The sequence below is a fragment of the Artemia franciscana genome, chromosome 8 (assembly GCF_032884065.1).
Source record: "Artemia franciscana chromosome 8, ASM3288406v1, whole genome shotgun sequence".
Classification (NCBI taxonomy): domain Eukaryota; kingdom Metazoa; phylum Arthropoda; class Branchiopoda; order Anostraca; family Artemiidae; genus Artemia; species Artemia franciscana.
In genome coordinates this window covers 7816808-7844050 of record NC_088870.1, presented here as the reverse complement: position 1 = coordinate 7844050, position 27243 = coordinate 7816808, and the positions used below count along the sequence as shown (strand labels likewise).

Below are 27243 nucleotides of genomic sequence, written 5' to 3'. Positions count from 1 at the left end.
GAGGGATTTTTCACTTACGAGTGGGTGATCGGATCTTGATGAATTTTAATATTTAGAAGGACCTCGTGTCTCAGCGCTCTTATTTTAAATTTCGACCGGCATTAAGCCTCTGATTTTACTTTTAAATTAAACTATTGATTCTTACAATTTTGCTAGAGCTCCTGCCATATGAGCTCTTTTCTCTTCCGACCTCATTACAAGTGCAATATGGGCTCTTAGCTCTTGTTTGTATTAGTTAATCTTTACTGTTCACAGCGTCCAGAAGTGGAGTCTAATTCAGATGATGGCAGAAAGAATCAAATTAGTGTATAAACTTTCATGAACTAACAACAGCCAGATACGGCCTAAAAGATACCGAAACAGCCTTCAACATACAGCAAAACCTCCCATCCTATATTACCAATAATTAAAACGGTTAGCAGAAGACGTGACATTGTACCAAGCTCAGCACATATAAAAAAAATAATATCAAAGCCTAAGGAAAACAAATAATTGAAACCCAAAGTTTACCCCAGAAAAGAATATAAAACAGCCAGCAATAACTAGCACTAACCAGCAAAAAACTAATACACGTTACAAGATCACGAATGAAAAGTTTATCTTTTTTGTGTTTCCATTTAATTTAGCCAAAAATAAAGACCCACTTTTGCTAAAGGGCACTGTGCACATAAGCCTCTGGTAGGACATAGAGCTGAAACTCTTTTTGGCAGAACAAGACCTAGGAAACAAAAGAATAGGTTTTGCATTACGATTTTGAATATGTAAAGACAATTAAATACGTTCCAAAAATAACTTCAAAGCAACCCATGAAAAGTTTAGAGCCTTAGAAAAGGGATCTTATTGCGAAGTTTACATATCAATATCTACAAAAATGTAAAATTCAGGGGTTTTCTTAGAAAATAACAAAAGTTGTCTTTCTGTGGTGGTTTAATTATATAATTTGAAATTTTAATTTTATCATTTGGACTTGTGAAGTGTTTCTGGCAGTTTTGGTGTCATTTAGAAATAGTAAATAAAATACACAAAACTGCAATTTTTGCACAAAGTGGCAAAAATTTATCAACTGGCACCATGGCAAAAAGCTATCGAGGGATACTTACATTCGTTTGGCGAAATAAACAAACAATAAGCTTAAAAGAGTCATAAAGCGCTCCTGAGAAAGCCCTAATTACACAAATCTAGAAATAGAGTTATTTTAGTGTAGTATATATGGAAATAATTACCTCCATAAACCAGGGCTGAAATGGTGCTACGCTCATTAGGTATCCATTTTGCAATCATTGGATGCATAGATGGGAATGACGGACCCTAATAAAACAAATAAGTACTTTTAGTGAAAAATCAAGAAACTATTGGACAGAACAACACAAAGATGTGTGCCAGTCTAAGCAATTATTTGGTTTTTAAGCTCATGCTGAGTATTTTTTTTTTATTCTCAATTCTTAATTATGAAGGGTATAACCTGGTCTCTAGTTGTGGAAATGAGGATGTTTTGATTCCCCTAACTCGCATTTCAAAGTGTCAAAAGATTCGCACAGATTTATCAAGACTGATTTCTTAATTCTGATTAAACAAAAAAAGCAAGTTTTTTTTAAACTGAAAGTAGGGAGCGACATTAAAACTTAAAACGAACAGAAATTACTCCGTGTATGAAAGGGGCTGTTCCCTTCTCAATGCCCCTCTCTTTAAGCTAAAGTTTGACTCTTTCTCTCAATTCTACTTAAACAGTAAAAACTTTAGCGTAAAGAGCAGGGCGTTGAAAACGGAACAGCCCCTTTTATAAACGGATTAAGTTCTGTTAGTTTTAAGTTTTAATGTCGCTCCTTACTTTCAGTTAAAAAAAATTAGTTTTTTTATATTTAGTTTCTGAACGTTTTTGAATTAATGTATGTTTGAATTCGGCCCTCCCCACATAAATAATTAAAACAAAATTTGCACATTCATTCTTTTTTTGGCTAAATGACTTTCTCTTAGTTTTGATAAAATGGTTTTGAGAAAAAGGGTTCGGAGAGGAGGCCTAGTTGCCCTCAAATTTTTTAGTTACTTAAAAAGGCAACTAGAACTTTTAATTTTTAACCAATGTTTTTATTAGTAAAAAATATACGTAACTTAAGAATTGACTTACGTACAAACTTTATATTCATATATTTTTATTATGTATGAGGGGGTTTGTCCCCTCGTTAATACCTCACTCTTTACGCTAAAGATTAAATTGTGTACCAATTTTTAAAGAGTCACAAAAGCCATAGAATAAATAGTTGAAATTACTAAAAATACTTTAGCTTAAAGAGCGAGGTATTGAAGTGGAGATGAACCCCTCATATGCATAATAATATCTGTTCGTTTTAAGTTTTTATGCCTCTTCTTACTTCCATTTGAAAAAAGGAGCTTGAAACTTCTACAATAGGGTTCTCTAATACTCTATACGCGATGATGTAATTTGTTTTAGGATTCTATGACTTTTAGGAGGTGTTTCCCCCTGTTTTCCGAAATAAGGGAAATTTTCTCAAGCTCTTAACTTTTGATGAGTAAGACTAAATTTGATGAAACTTATATATTTAAAATCAGCATAAAAATCTAATTCTTTTAATGTATCTCTTAGCATCAAAATCCCATTTTATAGAGTTTCGTTTACTATTGAGCCGGGTCGCTCCTTACAGTTCGTTGCCACGAACTTTTTGAAATACCAACACTGATCATGATGAGAATGACAATAAACATATAAAAATATAGGTAATTTTTTGTACTTCAAATATTTTATTACTAATAATTGATTGACAAGATGTGACCAAAATTTATAATAGAAAGTTAAATGAAATGGGATGTCTGCAGTTACTATCTGAATAGCCAAAAATTTTCTTCAATCTTAACATTGCATATGATGGAGCTTGAGCCAAAACTCTCTCCTTAAAAATCTCCCTGTGTCCACTGCTACGGGATTTCAAACAACATACAACCGGTATTCAACATTACACTTTTGACTATATATTGATAAGAAGAATGAGTTTGATTATTTAAATTGTTTGTCTAGATTTACCATTGGAATTCAATACGTGTTGAGTTGGAAGATGAAAAAATTGAAAAATTGAAAAAATGAAAGATCAGCAATGAAAAATAATTACATTTTGTAATTTGAAAAGTAAAGGTACCAAAAAGTAAATAAAATTTAAGATTTCGGCAAGGGATATCAGACCCCCTCCCCTGTGTTTTTGTCTGCTAGGGTTAGAAAATACTTCCTAAGAATTTCACACTTACCAGGGCAATCCCCATCAAAACTCGGATAAACACAAGATATTGCCATCCAAGATAGGCTGCAGGAGGCACAAGAACGGTCAAAACTGATGTTAAGAGCACCGAACCGGTAAGAAGATACTTTGTACCAACCACTTCTGCTAATCTACCACCTGGAATATTGGTTGTAATATAACCCCATAGAAAGCTGGTGCTGATCAATGCTTGAATTGGCTGACTCCATACAAAAGGACCATCTTCATTTTTACCTGAAAACAAAATAAGATATTACGATTTTGGGTGGGTTAAAATTTGTTTGTTTTGTGCAACATTGTCATAAAATTTCGTTGCTTCTAAAAGAGTGTTGTGTTTTTGAATGGTTAGTTTCAATTTCAGCGAACGTCTAGTTTGTAAGAATTCTAAAAAAAAAATGGGAAATATCAAAAGACAGATATTTGAGACTGTAGATGCCGGTCCTGAGTAGCAACATTTTAAATCAATTTTTAGAAGTGTTATTTTTCTACTTTGGGCTAATTAAAGGCTTTAAAAACCGTCTTACAGTCAAATAATAAATGTTCCTCTTAGATCATTTGTGTTTTGTATCAATATAGTGTGGCCTATTTATTTCTTCAATGTTATAATTGTTCCTTTGGGTAAAGAACGTCCTTATTGTGCAAAGCTTTAAAATTATTCTATTACTAAAAAATAACAAATATTCAAACTTGTATTTGATCTTTTGATGGTTGTATAGCCCCTATAAGGCTTAAATCCAAGATTTAATAAAATAATATATTTATGTGGACGCTCAAAAAAGGTTTCAAGTCATCAATTCCACTTTTCAAATTGAATTTGAATTTTTTGAACAAAAATTGTGAAAATTATGACTCAAACTTGATTGGTGTTTTAAATCTCTCTTCCCCTCCCCTATATGAGAGATAGTACAAAAAGTACTTGTCGGGGATGAATATTTTCTGGAAGGATGTAAACATTAATTTATTAATTTTAAACTTGAAGTTGAAAACTGGGGTTAAGGGGGTGGGAGCCCTCCCTATATTTAAGAGAGCTCTTGAAAAATATTTACAAAAAAAATTTCTCATTTGCGCCTCAATTTTGACGAATATTTGAAATTTTAGTGAAATATATAGAACAGAAAATTTGATTCAGAAAGTTTTCTTTGTCTTCCTTGCAGTATTTTAGCAATTGTGGAGAAATTGTTATTGATAAGACTTACCAGTAAAATTTTCAGAGTAAACTTCGCATTGTATCAATCCAGGTTTTGTCGTGTTGTCTATGATTTGCACATTGTTGTTTACAGCAGTGTAATTTACCATTGCCACAATGGCAAGATTGATGCTATTCCTCACCAAAAATATATTGATGTAGCCAAGAAAGGCCATGAATGCCATAATATATCTTGCGGGTAGATGACCTTAAAAAGAAATTACTTAAAATCATGAATATAAAATTTTTCACAAAGAAAACTGTCTATGTCGGGAAATTGACGTTATGCATATCTGTTACCGCGAATATCCAAAGTTGTTGAATCCAATTTTGAACTTTTTCAGTCAACTTTTTCAGTTTTATGCAAGTTTTGACAGTGAGAGGTTAGGTTAGGTTTTAACCCATTTCTTTACCCATAACCTGATGTAACCTAACCTAAGTTAGCCGACAATCAGAATTCTTTTTTTCTACGTCATATCATCAGAAAATATTTCCCACACTTTAATGGGATTGTCCTTTTTTATCTGTTAATAGCAAATAAAACGGCTTATCCCCACGGTAAAATTAGAACGTGGAGACAGCAAAAGATTCTTGTCTGAAGGTAGGATGTTTTGGTACTTTCATCCTCTCCCCGTGACGTTGAACAATTTAAATCTTTTAAATTCTATTTAAAGATCGGTTTCGACAAATGAAACTTGAAAAATACAGTTTCGTTTTGACAGCAGTTGCATATATTTCAAAGTAAGTTTATACTAAATTTGAGCAAGCGATCAGAATTCTTTTTTCCGTTTTTCGATCAGCAAGCATTTTCTTTCTTTTGTTAATTTAAAATATTTGGGACCAATCATCCTTCACTTTTCAAACAGTTCGTGGTAACGAACTGTAGTAAGGAGCGACCCGGCTCAATAGTAACCAAAACTCTAAAAAATTGAATTTTGATATCAATAGCTACATCAAAAGAATCACATTTTAATGTTGATTTTAAATTTATAAGTTTCATCAAGTTTAATCCTACCCATCAAAAGTTACGAGCCTGAGAAAATTTGCCTTTTTTAGGAAAATAGGGGGGAAACACCCTCTAAAAGTCGTAGGATCTTAACGAAAATAACACCATCAGATTCAGCGTATCAGAGAACCCTACTGTAGAAGTGTCAAGCTCCTATCTACAAAAATGTGGAATTTTGTATTTTTTGCCAGAAGACAAATCACGGGTGCGTGTTTGTTTGTTTGTTTTTTTCCAGGGGTCATCGTATCGACCAAGTGGTCGTAGATTATTACGCATATAAGGGGTTCTAAAAATACTTTAGCATAAAGAGCGAGGTATTTAGGAGGAGATAAATACCTTGCTCTTTATGCTAAAGTATTTTTAGTAATTTCAACTATTTATTCTACGGCCTTTCTGATTCAGGGGTCATTCTTAAAGAATTGGGACAAAACTTACGATTTAGTGTAAAGAGCAAGGTATTAACGAGGGTACAAACCCCTCGTATACATAATAAAAATATAAGGTTATGAAAGTTTGTTACGTAAGTTAATTCTTAAGTTACGTATATTTTTTACTAATAAAAACGTTCCTTACAAATTAAAAGTTCTAGTTGCCTTTTTAAGTAACCGAAAATTGGAGGGCAACTAAGGGAAAGCCATTTAGTCAAAAAAAGAATTAATATACAAATTTCATTTTAATAATTTATTTGCGGAGAACCAAAACCAAACATGCATTAATTCAAAAACGTTCAGAAATCAAATAAAAAAAAAACTAATTTTTTTAGCTGAAAGTAAGGAGCAACATTAAAACTTAAAACGAACAGAAATTACTCAGTATATGAAATGAGTTGTCCCCTCCGCAATCCCTCGCTCTTTACGCTACAGTTTGGCTCTTTGCCACAATTCTACTTTTTAAAACAATTAAAAGCTTGTGAAATATTTTTACCACCTTAAAAAGTCGCCTCTGTTCGTGTTTAAAAAAAAAATATTGAAAGAAAACTGACAATAAAGAGTTGAACAAAACTCACTTGTTTTAAAATCCATTTTTCTTGAGTTTTTTTTCACACACGCACTCGTTTAAGGCAAACTGATGAATGTGAATGGGTTAGAGTCGCGTAAGCTTTACTTAGTAGATAAAATCAAAAGTTTACTAACATTTGAATATTTATCGTTTATAATTCACTAAGAATTGAAGAAAATTAACATGTGACTGCATAAACAATTAGGTCAGTGGTTCCCAAGTGGTTTCGTTTTGTAATTTTGTAATATATTATTAATAATTACCATTTGCTTTGCTGATGACGGCTCTAAGATAGAGCCCAAATGTTCATTTAGAAAAATATCACTGACTCAAAATAAATCCTCGTTAGTTTTACCTTTTGTTATCCCCTCCTGTGGGCAATTCTTCCACGTAAATCCTCCCTCTAAAACAGTTGCCGCTTGGAGAATTTCCCCCAATAGTAAAATGTTTCTGCCAAAGGGAAAGTTAGAAAAATAAGAAGAATGAAGAAAAGATGGGACACTGGAATATTCTAGCTATATTCTAAAATACAGATGGAATTAAAATATCTTGCAGTGGGTTATTTATTTTTAAATTATTATTTCTTTAAATAATTTTATTCATATTTTTGGGGATCATTGCAGAGTTATCATAAAAGGGTAAAATAAAGAATATAGAAAACAATTGGCTTACTGATTTGACATAGGAAGTTCTACAATACAGCTATAAAAACACATCAATATGTGTTTTTATGCATTTGATTACCTATTTACATTGGGCAAACGAATCGTGGGGGGTTCAAACTCCTCCCTTGGATACACACCTAATGGACACGTTCTAGATCGCAATTGCTGAACTTGTACCATGTGCAACAAATATCAGTGCCAGAGCAAGTCCACAGGAAGAAATTACTTGTTCTTTTTGGTCCCAGCCAGTATTTTAGTGCACTTTCGTTATGGGGCTCTGCTTCATAGTTGCTGTTAATTTCATATTTTCAAATATTTTTTTAGTCTTTATGCTGCCTAATAATTATAACTCAACCCCTTAAAGTGTAGAAAATTTTAAGTAAATAAATGTTTAAAAATAAATGTTATAGGATACTCTAAACTATATATTCTACATGTATTTTGGAAAATAAGTAGAATATTCCAAAATCCCTTGTTTTCTTTGCTCTTTTTATTTTTCCAGTTTTCCCTTCGGTTGATCAATTTTACAGGTGATGGGAATTTTCCATGGGATAATTTTTAGCAAGAGGGTATTTTACCATGAGGGAATGACCCAAGGGGAAGGCAATAATCAAAGGTAAAAACTACAAGGGATTATGCTCCAGCTACACAAGTTACTTATATCATTTGATTAATTAGTCCTACATCTATCTTTTACCGAGCCAGAATTTATGATACTACTTAAGCATTTTCTTACTACTTAGAGTTCTTCTTGGTGAAGAATCTAGACTTCTCTAAAAAAGCAAAATCGTTCTTTCTTCAAGAATTTTCAACCAGTTTTCATAAATTTTTTTTCATCTGAAATACCTTGTTCACCGAAATTTTCAAAATTTTATTCGGAAGATCAAAGAAATCCGTTTTGGCTGCTCAAATTTGTATGCGGGGTATTTTCTACGGGATTTGTTGACAGGGTAAGTATTTTATGGAGGAAATCAGCCTAAAAAGGAAATCTAATATATACCAAATGATATGTTTTTACCAAAAGATTAAACTTTTCAAAGTTTCGGTTTTGGTAAGTTTTTGGATTAATTTACTAATGAGGCAGCTAAAAAATAGACATATATTTAAAATAAGGGACTTTCATATGGAGTAGAAATATACTTTCGGTTACGTCGAGAATTATCTTTCGTCTTCCTTCTTCTCCTAATTTTGAAGTATGCACCCTTAATTATGTGGATGCAATGAATTTTCCCTTATTTCGACAAACTGTTAGATCAATTGGAACAAAAACGAGTGATCAACAGAAAAATTTGGGGCATATATGCAACTCAGAGTGTATACTTGCATATTGGGAGGGGTTTTAAAGCTCCTTTCTAACACAAACAAATTTATTTTTTGATTCACGATGAAATTTTGATTCTAAGAATGTCTCTTTCTTACCTGTCTCATTATTGAGTTAATCGGACAAGCGTGCTTTTAATTCGAACTCAAAGCTTAAAGTTTCTGTAGTAAGTAATCATATGAGTTTGTTTTAAAACAAGAGCTAAGAGCTCACAAGGCACTTGTGACGAGGTAGGAAGAGCCAAGAGCTCATATGGCATGAGCTCTAACAAAATTCTAAGAATCAATAGATTGATTTAAAAAGAAAATCAGAGGCTTAATGCCGGTCGGTATTTAAATTAAGAGCTCTGAGACACGAGGTCCTTCTAAATATCAAAATTCATAAGGATCCGATCACCCGCTCGTAAGTTCAAAATACCTCATTTTTTCTATTTTTTTCCTCTCCCTTCAGCCCCCCAGATGTTCGAATACGGGAAAACGACTTTATCAAATCAATTTGTGCAGGTCCCTGACACGCCTACCAATTTTCATCGTACTAGCACGTCCAGAAGCAACGAACTCGCCAAAGCACTGGACCCCCTAACTCCCCCAAAGAGGATAGATACAGTCCGGTTACGTCAATTATGTATCTACGACAGTTGCTTATTCTACCCACAAAGTTTCATCACGATCTCTCCACTCTAGGTGTTTTCCAAGATTTGCGGTTTACCCCTCCAACTCCCCAAATATCACAAGATCTGGTCGGGATTACAATAAGAGCTCTGAGACATGAGTTCCTTCAAAACATCAAATTTCATTAAGATCCAGTCACCTGTTCTTAAGATGAAAATACCTCACTTTTTCTAATTTATCCGAATTAACACCCCCCCCCCCTTCCCAACTCCCCAAAAGAGAGCAGATTGAGTCAGGTTATATCATCACAGGACTTGTGCTTATTCTTTCCACCAAGTTTCATCTCGGTCTCTCCACTCCAAGCGTGTTCCAAGATTTCCCGTTTCCCCCAATATCACCGGATACGGTCAGATTTGAAAATAAGAGCTCTAAGACACGAAGTACTTCTAAATACCTAATTTCATTAAGATCCGATCACCCATTCGTAAGTTAAAAATATCTAATTTTTTTCAATTTTTCCTCTCCCTCCAGCTTCCCAGATGGTCGAATTGGGAAAACGACTGTTATCAAGTCAATTTATGCAGGTCCCTGACACATCAACCAACTTTCATCGTCCTAGCACGTCCAGAAGCACCAAACTAGCCAAAGTATTGGAAATCCCCTCCCCAACTCCACCAAAGAGAGCAGATACGTTCCAATTATGGCAATCACGTATCTAGAACTTGTGCTTATTCCTCCCATCAAGTTACATCTGGATCTTTCCACTCTAAGCGTTTTCCAAGATATCCAGTTTCCAAGTGTTCTGCTCCCCCCCCCCCAGCCCCCTCAGTCTCTGGATCCGATTTGAATTCAAAACACGGTATCTGGGAAATAAAATATTTCTATATATCAAGTTTCATTAAGATCCGATCACCCATTCGTAAGATAAAGATACCTCAATTTTCATGTTTTCCAAGATTTCCGGTTTCCCCCCTCTAACTCCCCCCATTATCACCAGATCTGGTTGGTATTTAAAGTGAGAGCTCTGAAGGTCAAGATTCTTCTATATTTTAAATTTCATTAAGATCTGATTACCTGTTCGTAAGTTACAAATAGCTAATTTTTTCTAATTTTCCGAATTAAGATTCGAAATTTCATTAAGATCCGATCACTCCTTCGTAAGTTAAAAATACATCATTTTTTAATTTTTCAGAATTTACCCTCCTCTCCCAACTCCCCCAAAGAGAGTGGAACCATTCCGGCTATTTCAATCACGTATCTAGGACTTATGATTATTTTTACCACCAAGTTTTATCCCGTTTCCTCCACTCTAAGCTTTTTCCAAGGTGTTAGGTTCCCCCCCCCCTCGTACTCCCCACAATGTCACCGGATCCCGTTCGGGATTTTAAAGAGCTCTGAGACACGATATCCTTCCAAAAATCAAATTTCATTAAGATCTGATCACTCCTTCGTAAGTTAAAGACACCTCATTTCTTCTAATTTTTCAGAATTAAAAACTCCTCCAAAGAGAGCGGATCCGTTCCGGTTATGTCAGTCACGTATCTAGGACTTGTGCTTATTTTTCCCACCAATTTTCATCCTGATCCCTCGACTCTAAGCGTTTTCCGAGATTTTAGGTTCCCCCCTCAATTCCCCCCGACGTCAGCGGATCCAGTCAGGAGTTAAAATAAGAGCTCTGGATTACGATATTCTTCCAAACTTCAAATTTCATTAGGATCCGATTTCTCCTTCGTAAGTGAAAAATACCTCATTTTTTTTATTTTTGAGAATTAACCCCCCTCCCCCAAACAGAGCAGATCCGTTTCGGTTAGGTAAATCACGTACCTAGTACTTCTGGTTATTTTTTCCACCAAGTTTCATCCCGATCCCTCCATTCTAAGCGTTTTCCAAGATTTTAGGTTCCTCCTAACTCCCCCCAATGTTACCGGATCTAGTTGGGATTTAAAATAGCAGCTCTGAGACACGATACCCTTCTAAACATCAAATTTCATTAAGATCCCATAACCTGTTCGTAAGTTAAAAATACTTCATTTTTTCTAGTATTTCCGAATTAACCGATCCAACACTCCCCCCCCCCCAGACGGTCGAATCGCAAAAATGACTATTTCTAATTTAAAATGGTCTGATCCCTGATACGCCTGCCAAATTTCATCGTCCTACCTTACCTGGAAGGGCCGAAAGTAGCAAAACTGGGACAGACAGACAGACCGACAGAATTTGCGATCACTATGTCACTTGGTTAATACCAAATACCATAAAAAATCTGTCAGTAGTTGCATAAAAACTTTTTGTTCGCTAAATATTGTTGATGTCTTGTGAGAAGTATATTTCAGGTGGGTATTGTATGGCAAACAGGGGACGAAGGGAATATATGGCACCGTGATGTGAACGTAATTAGAATCAAGTTTTATTCTTCTCACTGATGGTGCAGCTATAATTAAATGAAGAATAAATTATGTTCCATTTTAATTTGCTAAGTATAGATTTTTCCAAACGGTTGATCAATTTTTCGGTTGATCAGTTTTCCCTTCGGTTGATCAATTTTACAGGTGATGGGAATTTTCCATGGGGTAATTTTTAGCAAGAGGGTATTTTACCATGAGGGAATGACCCAAGGGGAAGGCAATAATCAAAGGTAAAAACTACAAGGGATTATGCTCCAGCTACACAAGTTACTTATATCATTTGATTAATTAGTCCTACATCTATCTTTTACCGAGCCAGTATTTATGATACTACTTAAGCATTTTCTTACTACTTAGACTTCTTCTTGGTGAAGAATCTAGACTTGTCTAAAAAAGCAAAATCGTTCTTTCTTCAAGAATTTTCAACCAGTTTTCATAATTTTTTTTCATCTGAAATACCTTGTTCACCGAAATTTTCAAAATTTTATTCGGAAGATCAAAGAAATCCGTTTTGGCTGCTCAAATTTGTATGCGGGGTATTTTCTACGGGATTTGTTGACAGGGTAAGTATTTTATGGAGGAAATCAGCCTAAAAAGGAAATCTAATATATACCAAATGATATGTTTTTACCAAAAGATTAAACTTTTCAAAGTTTCGGTTTTGGTAAGTTTTTGGATTAATTTACTAATGAGGCAGCTAAAAAATAGACATATATTTAAAATAAGGGACTTTCATATGGAGTAGAAATATACTTTCGGTTACGTCGAGAATTATCTTTAGTCTTCCTTCTTCTCCTAATTTTGAAGTATGCACCCTTAATTATGTGGATGCAATGAATTTTCCCTTATTTCGACAAACTGTTAGATCAATTGGAACAAAAACGAGTGATCAACAGAAAAATTTGGGGCATATATGCAACTCAGAGTGTATACTTGCATATTGGGAGGGGTGTTAAAGCTCCTTTCTAACACAAACAAATTTATTTTTTGATTCACGATGAAATTTTGATTCTAAGGATGTCTCTTTCTTACCTGTCTCATTATTGAGTTAATCGGACAAGCGTGCTTTGAATTCGAACTCAAAGCTTAAAGTTTCAATAGTAAGTAATCATATGAGTTTGTTTTAAAACAAGAGCTAAGAGCTCACATGGCACTTGTGACGAGGTAGGAAGAGCCAAGAGCTCATATGGCATGAGCTCTAACAAAATTCTAAGAATCAATAGATTGAGTTTAAAAAGAAAATCAGAGGCTTAATGCCGGTCGGGATTTAAAATAAGAGCTCTGAGACACGATGTCCTTCTAAATATCAAAATTCATAAAGATCTGATGACCCGCTCGTAATTTCAAAATACCTCATTTTTTCTAATTTTTCCTCTCCCTTCAGCCCCCCAGATGTTCGAATGCGGGAAAACGACTTTATCAAGTCAATTTGTGCAGGTCCCTGATACGCCTACCAATTTTCATCGTACTAGCACGTCTAGAAGCAACGGACTTGCCAAAGCACTGGACCCCCCTAACTCCCTCAAAGAGGGAGCTATCAATCACAGGACTTGTGCTTATTCTTTCAACCAAGTTTCATCTCGATCTCTCCACTCCAAGCGTGTTCCAAGATTTCCCGTTTCCCCCAATGTCACCGATACGGTCAGATTTTAAAATAAGAGCTCTAAGACACGAAGTACTTCTAAATATCTAATTTCATTAAGATCCGATCACCCATTCGTAAGTTAAAAATATCTAATTTTTTTCAATTTTTCCTCTCCCTCCAGCTTCCCAGATGGTCGAATTGGGAAAACGACTGTTATTAAGTCAATTTGTGCTGGTCCCTGACACATCAGCCAATTTTCATCGTCCTAGCACGTCCAGAAGCACCAAACTAGCCAAATTACTGGAAATCCCCTCCCCAACTCCACCAAAGAGAGCAGATACGTTCCGATTATGTCAATCATGTATCAAGAACTTTTTCTTATTCTTTCCATCAAGTTACATCCGGATATCTCCACTCTAAGCGTTTTCCAAGATTTCCGGTTTCCAAGATTTCTGCTTCCTCCCCCCCCCCCAGCCTCCTCAGTCTCTGGATCCGATTCGAATTCAAAATGGGGTATCTGAGAGATAAAATATTCCTATATATCAAGTTTCATTAAGATCCGATCACCCATTCGTAAGATAGAGATACCTCAATTTTCACGTTTTCCAAGATTTCAGGTTTCCCCCATCTAACTCCCCCCATTATCACCAGATCTGGTTGGTATTTAAAGAGAGAGCTCTGAAGGACAAGATTCTTCTAAATTTTAAATTTCATTAAGATCTGATAACCTGTTCGTAAGTTACAAATAGCTCATTTTTCTAATTTTCCGAATTAAGATCCAAAATTTCATTAAGATCCGATCACTCCTTTGTAAGTTAAAATACCTCATTTTTTTTAATTTTTCAGAACTAACCCTCCTTTCTCAACTTCCCCAAGGAGAGCGGAACCATTCCGGTTATTTCAATCACGTATCTAGGACTTATGATTATTTTTACCAAGTTTTATCCCGATTCCTCTACTCTAAGCTTTTTCCAAGGTTTTAGGTCCCCCCCCCGTACTCCCCACAATGTCACCGGATCCCATTTGGGATTTTAAAGAGCTCTGAGAAAATCAAATTTCATTAAGATCTGATCACTCCTTCGTAAGTTAAAAATACCTCATTTCTTCTAATTTTTCAGAATTGAAACTCCCCCAAAGAGAGTGGATCCGTTCCGGTTATGTCAATCACGTATCTAGGACTTTTGCTTATTTTCCCCACCAATTTTCATCTCGATCCCTCGACTCTAAGCGTTTTCCGAGATTTTAGGCTCCCCCCTCAATTCCCCCCGACGTCAGCGGATACAGTCGGGAGCTAAAATAAGAGCTCTGGGTTACGATATTCTTCCAAACTTCAAATTTCATTAGGATCCGATTTCTCCTTCGTAAGTTAAAAATACCTCATTTTTTTACTTTTGAGAATTGACCCCCCCCCCTCCCCCAAACAGAGCAGATCCGTTTTGGTTAGGTCAATCATGTACCTAGCACTTCTGCTTATTTTTCCACCAAGTTTCATCCCGATTCCTCCATTCTAAGCGTTTTCCAAGATTTCAGGTTCCCCCTAACTCCCCCATTGTCACCGGACCTGGTTGGGATTTAAAATAGCAGCTCTGAGACACGATACCCTTCTAAATGTGAAATTTCATTAAGATCCCATAACCTATTCGTAAGTTATAAATACTTCATTTTTTCTAGTATTTCCGAATTAACTGGCACAACACTCCCCCCCCCCCCTAGATTGTCGAATCACAAAAATGACTATTTCTAATTTAATATGGTCCGGTTCCTGATACGCCTGCCAAATTTCATCGTCCTAGCTTACCTGGAAGGGCCGAAAGTAGCAAAACTGGGACAGGCAGACCGACAGAGAGACAGACCGACAGAATTTGCGATCGCTATGTCACTTGGTTAATACCAAATACCATAAAAAATCTGTCAGTAGTTGCATAAGAACTTTTTGTTCACTAAATATTGTTGATGTCTTGTGAGAAGTATATTTTAGGTGGGTATTGTATGGCAAACAGGGGACGAAGGGAATATATGGCACCGTAATGTGAACGTAATTAGAATCAAGTTTTATTCTTCTTACTCACGGTGCAGCTATAATTAAATGAAGAATAAATTATGTTCAATTTTAATTTGCTAAGTATAGATTTTAATTAAGAGCTAAATGGCTGTAGTATAAAAACTTGTACCCTATTGGGAACATTTTAAGCCAATAGTAAGAAAAAAAAATCATTATTTACTCACAAGAATTTTGAGGAGAAGCATATGCTTAGACTGTGTGGTTATATTTGGAACAACATATTTCAATGTGGTTTTTAACACTTGTGAAATATTTTTTGTCACCTTGAAAAATCGCCTCTGTTCGTGTTGAAAAAAAAATCGAAAAAAACTTGCAATAAAAGTTGAACAAAACTCACTTGTTTTAAAATCCATTTTTCTATAGATTTTTTTCACCCAAGCACTCGTGTAAGGCAAACTGATCAATGAGAGTGCTTTAGAATTGCTCAAGCTTTATATTTAATAGATATAACTATTACTGAAATTTAAATATTTAACGTTTATAATTAACTAAGAATTGAACACAATTTATATGTTACTGCATGAACAAATAGTTCAGGGGTTCCCAAGTGGTTTCGTTTGAGGCTTTCTTGACTTGATTAAGAAAGTGATTGAATTTAGTATTAGATTATTAATAATTACCATTTGCTTTGCTGATGATAGCTCTAAAATACAGAGCCCAAATTTTTGCTTAGAAAAATATCATTGAATCAAAATAACTCCTCGTCGGTTTTACATTTTGCTATCCCCTTCTGCGGGCACTTCTTCCACGTAAATCTTTACTCTAAAACAGTTGCCACTTGGGGAATTTTCCCCTATAGTAAAAATTAGCAGTAAAAGAAAAAGTTGGATACACACCTAATGGACACGTCCGACATTGCAAGTGCTGAACTTGTACCGTGTACAACAAATATCAGTGCCAGAGCAAGTCAGAAGGAAGTAATTACTTGTAATTTTTTGTCCCAGCCAGTATTTGGTGCACTTTCATTGTGGGGCACTCCTCCCATGGTTGCTGTTAATTACATATTTTCAAATATTTTATTTTAGTCTTTATGCTACCCAGTAATGATAACACAACCCCTTGAAATGCAGAAAAGCTTAAGTAAATAAAAGTACAAAAATGAATACTATAGAATACTCTATACTATTTATTCTACATGTATTTTGGAAAATCAGCAGAATATTCCAAAACACCTTGTTTGTTCTACTCTTTTTATTTTCTTATTGGTGCTTCAGCTGCTCAATTTTACAGGTGAGGGGAATTTTCTATGGGATAATTTTTGTGAGAGGGTATTTTACCATGAGGGAATAACCCTAAGTGGGGGGGGGGGTGTAACAATCGAAGGTAAAAACTACAAGGGATTATACTCCAGCAACACAAGATACTTATATCAGATTTTATGGAGAATCAGCCTAGAAATGAAATGCTTACAAGGATTTTAAGGGCCATGAGCATTTAAATGGGCATACTTTTTCATTTTCTTCTTTTGATAATTATTAATATATTTTGTATTCCAGGGCAGCCATTAGTCTGTGGTGACTCCTCGTGACAAAGAGTAGGAAATGGATGAATGCATTATGGGCTTTTTGAAGACAGATTATGAATTCTCACATGGGAAGGGAGGGACAAAACGAAGATTATTCACCTGCAAGCTCCGTTAAGTTCAAATGAAATTCCCTATCTTAAGACTGGCTTTCCCAAAGCACAATGAAAACTAAGTAAACTAATGCCTTATTGCATTCTTGTTTTGCATTTGATAAGAAAAAGCTCCAAAAACTTGTATATAATAAGTATAAAAAAAATCATATATTCAACGTAATAAATACCACATTTAATTCAGCTGTCTGTTTTGAGAAATTTTTAAACCCGTACTATATAGAACCCCCAAGTATAGGTGCCAACAGACAGCACCATTTCAACTACCAAAGAGCTACCAAGAGTCTCTTTTCTTCAGTATTTCTGGTCTCCTCTGTGTTCTGTTTTATAAGAAAAAACGCCCTCTAGGCTAGTTCTCAAGGTAAAATTAACTTACCGAGATTAAGACTGATCCGTGCTGAAAATATGATCCTTGGATACCGTATCCTCTCCCCGAGAAATTTTAAAACTTCTTTTTTTTCGGGAAGGGTGGGGGCTCAAATTTTCCCTATTAGAACTTTTTCAATCTTGGAAAGCACGGTTTTATTTTGACAACATTTGCTTGAGTTTCAAAATTGAAGTTTCATTAAACAAGGTAGCCTAACAATCAGAATTCTTTTTTTCTACATCATTCCATCAGAAAATATTATAGTCAAAGCGCCAGATTCTGTATAGTGCACCCACGCATGCCGGAAGGTAAAAAGGCTGAGGACGGATCTTAGTGTAGTTTACCATGTTGAAAACAAATATTATGGGGTACATGTTCACTGTTGGGGGGTTTCTGAGATATAGGCCAAAACTGCCAAATTTAGCCTATAACTAAGTGTGACAATTCAGGATGTTTTTACGAGTTACTGGGTTGAGATATCTGGCGTAATGTTACATCAATCAAAAGAAGATATCTAGAACTGCAAGAATATGATTTCTAAATTGAACAAAAACACTTTTTTAACAATTTACTGCAATTTCAAAATAAGTGCTGTAAAATTCAACGAATATCTCATAGAAAGGCTAAAAACTCGAAATATCTTTAAGGTAACAAATTTTTTTCTATTTTAGAAAAAAAAATTCATTCAATTCCGTACAATTTGAGCTAGAAAAATATAAACTATTTTTATTTTTTAAATGTCTGCGATTTTCTTTTTGCAGTTTCACTGAAATGATCACTAGCCGTATCGTGAAAAGGAACATAATTTTTTTTTGCTTCAAAGGGTAGGAATACTTCAAGCTTCCTAACTGTCTAAAATTTTTAATTTTTACTTAAAAATGAAAATAGGTTTAAAAAAAATTTGACTAAAAAAGTATTTTTAGAATGGACGAATATGTTTTCTGGTGTACTAAGGGGTCTGCAATTATTTTTCGAACCTGATTTGCCACTGATACGACTGAACTATTTACTAAATGAAAGAATTGTGCTTCACAGATGGGCTCAGTCGGTGCACTGGAGTTGTCTTACTTGGCCTGTCCGTAAAATTGGGTAATAGTGACTGATTAGGGAATTGTTGTAATTAAAAGTAAAAGGTATCAAATAAAATTTTTAAACATACTCCTCATTTTCTTCTTCCAAGAATTCAGATGGGGCAAGGTCAGACTCTCTGCTTGCCCTCCTCGTTCCGTGGCAGAAGAATAAGCTGCCTGAATCCTTTCATTTTTGAGTAGCTACAATCTTTCCTGCATCTTCCACCTTTGCATTTGCAGTAAGCTTCCAGGCTTCTTTACTTTGATGCTTATTATTTTTTCGGACCTGATTCGCCACTGATACGACTGAATTTTTTACTACATAAAAGAAATGTGCTTCAAAGATGGATTTTGTCAACGCACTGGAGTTGTCTTACTCGGCCTGTAAATTGGGTAATAGTAACTGATTAGGGACCTGTAGTAACTACATGAAAGAATTGTACTTCACAGATGGATTCAGTCGGCACACTGGAGTGGTCCTACTCGGCTTGTCCGCAAAATCGGATAATAGTAACTGATTAGGGACCTGTAGTAATTAAAAGTGAAAGGTATCAAATAAAACTTTCAAAAATATTCCTCATTTTCTTCTTCCAAGAAATCAGATGGGGCAAGGTCAGACTCTTTGCGTGCCCTCCTCGTTCCGTGCCAGGAGTATAAGGTGCCTGCATCTTTTAATTTTTGAGCAGTTACAGTCTTCCCTGTATATTTCACTTTTGCATCTGCAGTAGGCTTCCAGGCTTGATGCTTCTTTACTTTGATGCTTATTATTTTTTCGGACCTCATTTGCCACTGATACAACTGAACTATTTACAACATGAAAGAATTGTGCTTCATAGATGGATTCAGTCGGCACACTGGAGTTGTCTTACTCGGCTTGTCCGCAAAATTGGATAATAGTAACTGATTAGGGACCTGTTGTAATTAAAAGCAAAAGGTATCAAATAAAATTTTTAAACATACTCCTCATTTTCTTCTTCCAAGAATTCAGATGGGGCAAGGTCAGAATCTCTGCATGTCCTCTTCGTTCCGTGGCAGGAGCATAAACTACCTACATCCATTCATTTTTGAGCAGCTACAGTCTTTCCTGTATCCTCCACTTTTGCATCTGTAGTAAGCTTCCTGGCTTGATGCTTCTTTACTTTGATGTTTACTATTTTTTCGGACCTGATTTGCCCCTGATGGGACTGGACTATTTACTACATGAGAGAATTGTACTTCACAGATGGATTCAGTCGGCACAGTGGAGTTGTCTTACTCGGCCTGTCTGCAAAATTGGGTAAAACCTTTTGTAATTAAAAGTAAAAGGTATTAAATAAAACTTTTAAAAATATCCCTCATTATCTTCTTCCGAGAATTCAGATGAGGCAAGGTCAGACTCTCTGCATGCCCTCCTTGTTCCGTGGCAAGAGCATAAGCCGCCTGCTTCCTTTCATTTTTGAGCAGCTACAGCCTTTCCTGCATCCTCCACTTTCGCATCTGCAGTAAGCATCCAGGCTTGATGTTTCTTTACTTTGATGCTCGTTATTTTTTGGACCTGATTTTCCACTGATGCGACTTAATTATTTACTATATGAAAGAATTGTGCTTCACAGATGGATTCAGTCGGCGCACTGGAGTTGTCTTACTCGGCCTGTCCGTAAAATTGGGTAATAGTAACTGATTAGGGATCTGTTGGTATTAAAAGTAAAAGGTATCAAATAAAACTGTTTTAATTAACATGGTTCAAGATTCAAGATTATTATTTAAACTTCTGTATAACACCCACCATATAAAAAAAAGGGTTTAGCCGGAGACACAAGGTCGATTGACAAAGACCCGGTATAACAATATAGCACACCTATTTGACAAAAAAAAAAGAAACAAAAACAAATGCATAAAATAAATATCAATAAATCCACGACTCACCACAAGACGGAAACCCACCCACAAAACAACTGACACTCGGCAAATATCAATCCGAAAAACAAAACAAAAACAGTGCGCAAGCGAGGGTGACCGAAGACTGGCAACTTATTTGAAAAAAAAAAGAAATGAGCCCACCTTATCAACATCAAACAAACAAATATTCACTTTAAGATTTTTTTTTTTATCACTGATTCTTGACTTTATTTATAAGGATCGAATGAAGTTGCTTTTTTATACCAGATCCTTGATTACATATTCCATATTTAATCAATGTAATAAATAGTATATTTAATGCAAATGTATTTTCGTGGGAATTGTCAAACTGGTACTTAAAGGGACTATCAAGTATATTTGCCAACAAGCTGGACTGTTTACTTCTACTCCGAAAAACTCACCGCAGCACCAAGCCACCTGAGGCCACCAGAACTACGCACTGTCCTCATACATAATAATCTAATCAAAGACCTCCACTTTACACCCTCCGAGTAAGCTTCCATTTCCCCTAAATCTTTCCATGCGACTTTCTTGCAACACTGCCTAGGACGACCTGCTTTTTAGTTAGCCGTGGACGGTTGGCTGAAAAGAGCAATCTTTCGTAATCTGTCATCCTTCACCCGAAGAACGTGCCCTAGCCAACAAAACCTTTCTTTGTTGTCACCCTAGAAAGGGGGATGAAATGACACTTTTCGCACACCCAACTGTTTGAAATACGGTTAGTCAACTGAGAGTAAATATACTTACACCTGTTTAACGCTAATGAAATAAAAAAAACAGTTTTTTTAACTGCAAGTAAGAAGCGACATTAAAACTTAAAACGAACAGAAATTACTCCGTATATGAAAGGGGTTGTCCCATCCGCAACGCCTCGCTCTTTACGCTAAAGTTTGACTCTTTGTCGCAACTCTACTTTTTTAAACAATAAAAAAAACTTTAGCGTAAAGAGTGAGGCGTTTCAGAGGGAACAACCCCCCTCATATACGGAGTAATTTCTGTTTGTTTTAAGTTTAATGTCATTCTTTTCTTGCAGTTAAAGAAACTAATTTTTTTTATCTAATTTCAGAACGTTTTTTAGTTAATGTATATTTTAATTTTGGCTCACCACATGAACAATTAAAACGAAATTTGCATATTAGTTGTTTTTTGCTAAATGGCTTTCTCATAGTTCTGATCGATCGAAAAATTTTTTGTTACTTAAGAATGCAATTAGATTTTTCTATTTTTTGTACGAACGTTTTTGTTAGTAATAAACATACTTTGTAACTTGTGGCCCCGTTAGAATGAGCCCTTTCGTAACATTCTAGGACCACTGAGTTGATACGATCACCCCTGGGAACAAAAAAGGGGATGTTTCCCCCTATTATCTGAAATAAGGCAAATTTTCTCGGGCTCGTAACTTTTTATGGGTAAGACTAAACTTGATTAAACTTATATATTTAAAATCAGAAATAAAATGTGATTATTTTGATGTCACTATTGGTATCAAAGTTCTGTTTTTTAGAGTTTCGGTTACTATTGAGCTGGGACGCTCCTTACTACACTTCGTAACCACGAAGTGGTTGAAATGAAAAGTGACTTGGGTCAATTTTCACTAAAATAAAAATGGAATTCTCATGACAATCGCCACACGGGCAGCAAACGCTTTTTATGCTGATTCTAAATCTATAAAATTCTTTCATTTTATTGTTACGCACCCAAAACCAAAAATCAGAGAATATTTGCCTGATTTTCAAAAAAAGAGGAAACAACCTCCAAAAAACAAGCGATCTTGTTGAAAATACTTTTATTAGATACATCATATCAGAACAGCCTACCTTAGAGGTTTCAAGCTTCAATCTTAAAAATGGCGAATTTGCATTTTTTTTTTTTTTTTTTTTTAGAAAAAACATCGTCGATGCATGTCTATTTGTTTTGTTTTATTCCTAGGGGTGACTGTATCAAACTGAAGGTCCAAGATAATTGGGAGGGAACTCACTCAAGCGTAAATTTAAAGCACTTTTTAAAGTGACCATATAGACTGCGTCAGGGGAAAGTCTTGTTTTCTGCCATTTTAGGGCACTAAACTATGACTTTACCCCTAAGAGGACGAATTTGTAATCAGTTTAAAATTCTAAGAAGTTGATTGACTCGAAAGTACCAATAACTATATCTTAGGCTTCCCAGTGACAAAAGGAGTAATGCCATACGGTGGCAGTCCTGTATTCAGCCAAGTTGATTCGCTTTATTTGTAATGAAATTAGGCTGCGTATAGTGTTCTGCAATTGTGTATCAGCTATAATTAGGAGAGGGTTAAGTCCTTGTTTAAGTGGGGAAAGGGTAGATTCCTATAAATTTACATTTTTATGGACAAACTGCTTGCTCTACTTGAGGCTTCAGATAAATGTTAGAAGAGGTAGAGGGGAGAAGGAATTAATTAAAAAGTTTCTCTATACAATTAAAATGTAAAATTCCCATATATACCAGCACATAGTATTCATAAAATGACTCCTGAGTCACAAAGACCGTTTAATCAGAACATATTTGAAAATACTAAAAAAAAAACTTTAGTGTAAAGAGCGAGGTGTTGACCAGGGGATGAAACCCTTCATATATGTCATAATTTATATTCTTGTCAAGTTTTAGTGTTGCTCCTTACTTTCAATATAAAACAAATTTTCGGAATTTTGTTTAAATAATGCTAAGAAATCCGGCATCCCCTTCATGAAAAATTGCCTTCCACAACGAAAAATTCCTCCATGGAGAGATCCTCCCACTTAATATCCTTCCTGACATAGATTCATGGAAAAGGCAAAACAGGTCATCATCAATCCCGCCCAAAAATTTCTTTGGGAGGTCAAATGCTGCTAGGAACTTAGTATTCAGTAATTTTAATGGTAATATTTTCTTTTTCTATTTATGCGAAGTACTTAAATGCATTTAGACAAATGTATGTAATGTATTTATCGATAAGATAAAACTACTGCAAAGGTTGTGATAGCTTCAGTAATGCAGAAGATGAAAAGTCTCACATAATTTTCTTCCATACTAACAATACTCCTTTTCATCCAACCGAAATTCTTTATTAGTAATATTAACAAGGACTTTTTTCCAAAGTTATAAATTTTTTAAAATATATTCAAAATTTATCAGAAATCAGAATTTAAAATTTAAACATAGGACGGTAATAATCAACGTACAATTATTGATTTAAGAATTTTAAAAGCAATTAACCAGGGAATTAAGACACTGGTACCTCAAATTATATTTTAGTTAGGCCTGGATATGATTTGGAAAACAATCAGAAATTAAAAAAGGGGGTTTACAACTGAAAGCAAGGAACAGATTTGAAAATTATTTGAACAATTATTCTTTATATAAAGGGGACTGTCTCCTCTTTAGCTCCTTATTCTTTACTGTTAAGTTTGTCTTTTGTGCAAATTTTTTAGTAAAATTTGCAATTCGATGAAAAAAAAAGATATTTCAAAGGACCAAAAGACTTCTGTTTAGTGAGCAAGATGTTGAGAAGGGGGGAGTCTCCCTTATACAGAATAATTTCAATTTGTTTTAAGTTTTAAACTTGCTAATTGCTTTAGCTGAAAAACCCTTTTGATTTTTTTTTTAATTACATTTCATGAAACTGTAAAGTCTTGTAAATACAATACTTTTTGTAACGCAGAAAAAATTATCTCTGTTTGGATTCTGATGGCTAATCAAACAGTCCGTGGCAACGAACTGTAAACAAACAGTGACCTGGCTCAATAGTAACCAAAACTGTAGCAAATAGAATTTTGATACTAATAGATACATCAAAAGAATTGGCTTATTATGTTGATTCAAAATATATTAAATAAAAAAAACTAATTTTTTTAGCTGAAAGTAAGGAGCGACATTAAAACTTAAGACGAACAGAAATTACTCCGTATATGAAATGAGTTGTCCCCTCCTCAATCCCTCGCTCTTTACGCTAAAGCTTTTAATTGTTTTAAAAAGTAGAATTGTGGCAAAGAGTCAAACTTTAGCGTAAAGAGCGAGGGATTGAGGAGGAGACAACTCATTTCATATACGGAGTAATTTCTGTTCGTTTTAAGTTTTAATGTCGCTCCTTACTTTCAGCTAAAAAAATTAGTTTTTTTATTTAATTTCTGAACGTTTTTGAATTAATGCATGTTTGGTTTTGTCTCTCCGCACATAAATTATTAAAATGAAATTTGCAAATTAATTATTTTGGCTAAATGGCTTTCTCTTAGTTTTGATCAGACGATTTTGAGAAATAAGGGGTGGAGAAGGAGGCCTAGTTGCCCTCCAATTTTTCGGTTACTTAAAAAGGCAACTAGAACTTTTAATTTTTAACGAACGTTTTCATTAGTAAAAAATATACGTAACTTAAGAATTAACTTACGTAACAAACTTTCATAACCTTATATTTTTATTATGTATACGAGGGGGTTTGTACCCTGGTTAATACCTCGCTCGTTACACTAAATCGTAAGTTTTGTCCCAATTCTTTAAGAATGACCCCTGAATCAGAAAAGCCGTAGAATAAATAGTTGAAATTACTAAAAATACTTTAGCATAAAGAGCAAGGTATTTATCTCCTCCTAAATACCTCGATCTTTATGCTAAAGTATTTTTAGAACCCCTCATATGCGTAAAAATCTCTGTTCGTTTTAAGTTTCAATGCTACTTCTTCCTTTCATTTGAAAAAACGTTTTCATGTTTATTTTTCATTGTTTTCTTACAGTAATGCTAGAGAATCCTGCCCCCTTGTCATTGAATATTTCTTCCCCCATGACAGATTACTCCAAGGAAAGATCCTCCAACATAGCCCCTTCTCCTCAGCCCCACCCCCAAACAAAATAAAATCCCCCTGAAAACGTCTGTACACTTCCCAATAACCATTACTATATGTAAACACTGGTCAAAGTTTGTAACTTGCAGCCCCTCCCCCTGGGATTGTGGGGGAGTAAGTCATCCCCAAAGACATAGTTATTATGGTTTTCGACTATGTTAAACAAATTGGCTATCTCAAAATTTTGATCTGTTGACTTTGGGAAAAAAATGAGCCTGGGAGGGGGCCTAGATGCCCTCCAATTTTTTTGGTCACTTAAAAAGGGCACTAGAACTTTTCATTTTCGTTAGAATGAGCCCTCTTGCGACATTCTAGGACCACTTGGTCGATACGATGGCCCCTGGGGAAAAAAACAAAAAAACAAAAAAACAAATAAACACGCACCCGTGATTTGTCTTCTGGCAAAAAATACAAAATTCCACATTTTTGTAGATAGGAGCTTGAAACTTCTAGAGTAGGGTTCTCTGATACGCTGAATCTGATGGTGTCATTTTCGTTAAGATCCTACGACTTTTAGGGGGTGTTTCCCCCTATTTTCCTAAATAAGGCAAATTTTCTCAGGCTCGTAACTTTTGATGGGTAGGACTAAACTTGATGAAACTTATATATTTAAAATCAGCATTAAAATGCGATTCTTTTGATGTTGCTATTGATATCAAAATTCAAATTTTTAGAGTTTTGGTTACTATTGAGCCGGGTCGCTCCTTACTACAGTTCGTTACCAACGAACTGTTTGATAAGTTTCATTAAGTTTAGTCCTAACCATCAAGAAGTACAAGCCTGAGAAAATTTGTCCGATTTTCGAAAAAAAGGAAAAGACCCTCTAGAAGTCGAAGAATTTTAATGAAAATTACACCGTCAAGTTCAACATATCACAGAACCATACTGTTGAGGTTTTAAGCTAATATCTGCAAAAATGTGGAATTCTGTTATTTTTGCCAGAAGAAAGATCACGGATGCTTGTTTATTTATTTTTTTCCAGGGGTGATCAGATCGGCCCAGTTGGTCTAGAACGTCAGGAGAGGGCTCACTTTGACCGAAAGGAAAAGTCCAAGTGCCCTTTTTAAGTAACGAAAAAAATTGGAGGGCAATTATGCCCCTTCCCGCACCCCTTATCCCAAAATAGCTAGATCAAATTTTGAGACAGCTTTTTTGTTTAGCATAGTTTATAAGCCAAATAAATATGTCTTTGGAGATAAAATGACCCCCTAGAGCCCATGGGGAAAGGTTTTTAGGTTATAAATTTGCCCATTATTTACGTTTAGTATTTATTATTGGGAAGTACACATCTTTTATGGTGGGGAGGGGAGGATGAATTTTCTGAAGGAAGAGTTTTGCATAGGAAGAATTTTCCATTGAAAGGGAAGTTCCAGGGCGTAAACTTTTCAGGGAAAATTTTACACTGCCAGAATTCCTATACGAAATTTCCTTATATGTCTTGTTTTCTCTTTACTGGTTAAATTTTATGCGTGGTGATGTTAAACGTAAATGGTCGGGGTAAATTTTCGTCAGGATTGAATTGTCCAGAGGATAATTCTGTGGGGAGGGAAATTTTTCCTGGAGGTAGAACCAGATGTTTTTTTTAAACGATCAGAAATTATTTATAAGAAAATAAGTTTTTTCAACTGAAAGTAAGGATCCACATTAAGACTTAAACAAACAGAAATTATTACGTATATGAGTGGATTTGCTCTCTCCTAAACACCTCTCTCTTTACTCTAAGGTTTATATTTTTTCCCAAAGTATGTCAATTAAAGTAAAATTATAAAAAAAAACTTAAAAGGTATGTAATTACAAAAAATAAATCAAACGATAGCCTACTTACAAACACTAAAATATAACGGCAATGGGGTGCACACATTTTCCATGGTTTTTCCCTATTTTGATATCTTTTCTTTGGTTTCCTTATAATAATTTTATACTCCCAAGTTACCATAGGGGCATGCCCCCCCCCCCCCGTGCCAGCGCCTATGAGCCTATTAACAATGTATCCGTAATTAACACTCACCAGCACGAAAAGTCTGGTTGAACCATAGCGAAAACACAAACATATCTAGTTCTACTGGCGGAAGTAAGCGTTCAAAGCAAAAGGACCTAGGTGTGATTTATATTGTATTCTCAAAACCCGTTTCCTAAAAACGCACATTGACCTATTGAACCAAATTGGGTATGATCTGTTGGACATAATAAATTGCTAATGAACTTGACATTTAGTTAAGGCCGTGATTAAGTGAACTGATGGACTTCGAAAATCCCATGTTAAAATTGAAAATTTGTATTTAAAAAGTACTCAAGTATTCATTGGTGAAAGATACCGCTTTTAATATCAAGCCGT

General features: G+C 35.0%; 1 protein-coding gene across 3 annotated transcripts in view; it reads right to left on the bottom strand.

Annotated features, from left to right (window-relative positions):
* The window catches only part of LOC136029928 (putative inorganic phosphate cotransporter), a 35646-nt gene extending 8668 nt beyond the window's left edge, over positions 1 to 26978 (bottom strand). The window contains exons 1-4 of one of the 3 annotated variants that reach the window (XM_065708457.1): positions 26917 to 26978; positions 4463 to 4660; positions 3256 to 3500; positions 1224 to 1308 (exon numbers count right to left, since the gene is read on the bottom strand). In XM_065708457.1, coding sequence (XP_065564529.1) covers positions 1224 to 1308; positions 3256 to 3500; positions 4463 to 4660; positions 26917 to 26959 — 571 coding nt within the window. In that variant the 5' untranslated portion in view covers positions 26960 to 26978. Of the gene's footprint in view, positions 1 to 1223; positions 1309 to 3255; positions 3501 to 4462; positions 4661 to 15443; positions 15473 to 26733; positions 26786 to 26916 lie in introns of those variants that run through there. The other 2 variants (XM_065708459.1, XM_065708460.1) reach the window with 2 other exon arrangements.
* Between the last annotated feature and the right edge of the window lie 265 nt (positions 26979 to 27243).